At 32.5% G+C, this 3009-nt stretch overlaps 1 protein-coding gene across 1 annotated transcript in view; it reads right to left on the minus strand.

The window, feature by feature from the left end:
- LOC105622485 (putative thiamine transporter SLC35F3) overlaps positions 1-3009 on the minus strand; it is a 15440-nt gene that overhangs the window by 6436 nt on the left and 5995 nt on the right. The window contains exons 2-6 of the mRNA XM_012203902.1: positions 2568-2918; positions 2094-2222; positions 1828-2017; positions 1656-1745; positions 291-420 (exon numbers count right to left, since the gene is read on the minus strand). Of these exons, the coding sequence (XP_012059292.1) occupies positions 291-420; positions 1656-1745; positions 1828-2017; positions 2094-2222; positions 2568-2918 (890 nt within the window). The remainder of the gene's footprint in view (positions 1-290; positions 421-1655; positions 1746-1827; positions 2018-2093; positions 2223-2567; positions 2919-3009) is intronic.

Raw genomic sequence — 3009 nt, forward strand, 5'->3', positions numbered from 1 at the left:
TAATATATATACATATGGATAAGTAAGTCAAGCATATCCTACTTAAGTGAGACTACGCGCTGTTTCTATTCTGGTGCCAAATAAGGTAAAAGACAACAGTTCGATATTGTTGCAAAAGTAAAGTAGATGTATAGAGAGAGAGAGAGAGAGAGAGAGACACAAATTGTTTTGGACGGACGAAGAGTTTGCTAGAGAAACTAAAGACTAAAAGATAAATTAAATGAACTCCGAATTAAAAGTGCATACCATAGAAACGCGTTGTATATAAAATACAAACTGAGAAAACATACCGAAGAAGTCTTGTTATATAATCTGGCCAATTATCCGGGAACATTACGAGGAAGAAACCCACCGCTATGAAGATCATGCCTGCTAATTTCATGCCCATGAAGTACGCTCCATAAAAAATAACGTCCAATGCTGCACAATTAAATTAACGATTAACAGTAAGCAACAGATTTTATAAATAACAATGAATAAAAAGATAACTTTTTTTAATATCTGTCTTATCATTACAAGTATTTATCTGTAATGTTTGAATTATTTATCTGTAACGTGTTGAAAAGAATCCAAACCAAGGATCGAAAAGTTTGTATATTTTAGTAAATATACCGATGGAGAGATGACTTTGACCTTCCCAGCAAATGAGAATGGATTGAAATGAATTGAAATGGATTCAGATTTTCAGAAATATTGATTCACGAATGTTAAAATGAATGCTTTTCAATCCTGAACACATTTTTATTCATTTATAGGAATTGTATGAAACATATCTCTAAAGAGCCTTTCAATCTAAAAATGATATTAGCTTTTTCTGTACATTGTGAATACTGTTCAATTCAAAATTTTGAATAGGAAAGTTTTTCAATCCAATTGCATCCAATTGAATCCCAAAAAAAGTATTCGCTATTTAAAATACACATTGGGATAGAAAAAAATTTCAATCCATTTTAATCCATTCTTGTTTGCTAGATTGATGTATGTTATCCAAATTATGATCCTGAATGGCTAAAACCTCTAAGGTTTTAGCCGTTCATTATTCGTTAAAAAGTTATTAAACAAGTTTAAAAAATGACGTCTTATTTTTGCCACATACAATATTTAAAAACAATCTTCCTTGCCCTGTGTACGTAATAGCTTTCCATGCGAAGTGAGTTTCACCCCACCTCCCCTCTTCTCTGCTAAAAGACGTAATGATTTTTTCTGCAGATCTTGTTTCGCGTAAAAAGTCGAACGCTCCTAGACAGGAGGAAAGGTGGGATATGGAATTCATTTCGTGTGGAAAGTCGTAAAATATATTTTTTTAAATCTAGTAGAAAGAAATTCATCATTTTTCAAATATTTTTGCTAATAATTTTCTTGATATGCCATGGTCATCGGGACAGGACATCCCTCCATTGATATATTTATTACATTTTATTTTCTTTCGATTTATTCTTGGAGCTATAATTCTTGTGAAGAGATAATTCTTTATTTGTAATTTCATTAATATTATATTCAAAGTTTATATTTTCAAATAAGAGCCATTTTTTAAATTCTACATCCTTTCTATAAACGCAGATCTTTACTTTTAATGTGTAATTACTGATTATTAAAAATAGTCATTTGTTAATTTACGATTATTTAAAAATAATAGTTGTGTGTGTTTTACTTACCAGCAGATACAGGTACAGCTGTTATTAATCCAAGAGTAATGAATAGGTCGTAGGTGAGCGCGATGCTGAAATTGCCGAGCATATTCGCAACTGTGAATAATTAAATCATTCAAATTACATTTCGTTATGGATGTTATATCGAATAGTAATCTAGTTCAGCGTAAGTTCAGACCTAAATGGAGGATGCTGGCAGAGAGTAAAGCTGCCCAAGGTAATCTTGCCCAGTGTATGGTTTCCACTCCCGAAAAATACAGAGCCAGGCAAATTGGCCATAACAAGGCGGCGTTACATAAACCAATAAGAGAAAAAAATAAAGACATTTGGCCGAACGTAGTTTCTCCAATTACTTTCTTAAAGAGGACCTGAATGAACAAAATGCTCTTAAAAATTTAATATTTTTATTTAATTGCAATATAATTCACAAGATATTATACTTACTTTATAAACGGCAGAGCCAGCTGCCGCTGCTGTAGCTAAAACGACACCTCCTAGCGTTGGACTTCCAGTTATTCCGTCCATGTAAGCTAAAAGCGCAATACCAGTGTTACAGAGGATCACCGCGACTATCTGTAAATAATTAGAAAAACTTTATGTTGAGTTTAATATAATAAAATTAAAACTTTATGTTGTAAAAATACACAAAGTTCATGCAGAATATATTTCAGCTATACGTATATTTGTATATACGTAAAGATACGTAAGAGTATCAATATGTTATACACAAAAATGCCATTAAAAAAAAATTTTTTAACATTATTTATACGTTAGATTTATAAAAAGATTTAATATTCTTCATAAAAGTAACTTTCGTATTTAATAAATTAATATATTAACATAAGTAAAATAAAATTTTAACAACAAAATTGGATTTTGGAATAAAAATTGAACGACTTTTTTCTTACATCTACTCACCCTCACACCCACGAATTGTTCATGAAGAATGACCCACGAAAGTAGATAGACGCATGACACATTGGTTGCATATAATGCCATCACGTCCGTGGCTAGCAGTATTCTCAGCGAGAGTATATATAAATAATTCGTGATGACCCATAAGCTGCAGAAAAGGCTGCATCTAATTAAGAAGCGGCCGCCAGTGAAACCCTTATCACGGAAACCACGGAGACTTTCGGCTATTATTTCTGAAGGGGTAGCGCATTTGGTTTTTGCAGCCCAACAAATGAAATATACCGGAAAGTATAAGATTTCCCAATTGGTACAAAACCACGTCGTAAAGAAGGGCGCATCATATGGAAGAATGATCTGAAGATAATAATTGCCTTAACATCATCTCGTTAGAGATAGAGAGAGAGAGAGAGAGAGAGAGAGAGAGAGAGAGAGAGAGAGAGAGAGA

Source organism: Atta cephalotes (genome assembly GCF_000143395.1).
Source record: "Atta cephalotes unplaced genomic scaffold scaffold00045, whole genome shotgun sequence".
Lineage (NCBI taxonomy): Eukaryota > Metazoa > Arthropoda > Insecta > Hymenoptera > Formicidae > Atta > Atta cephalotes.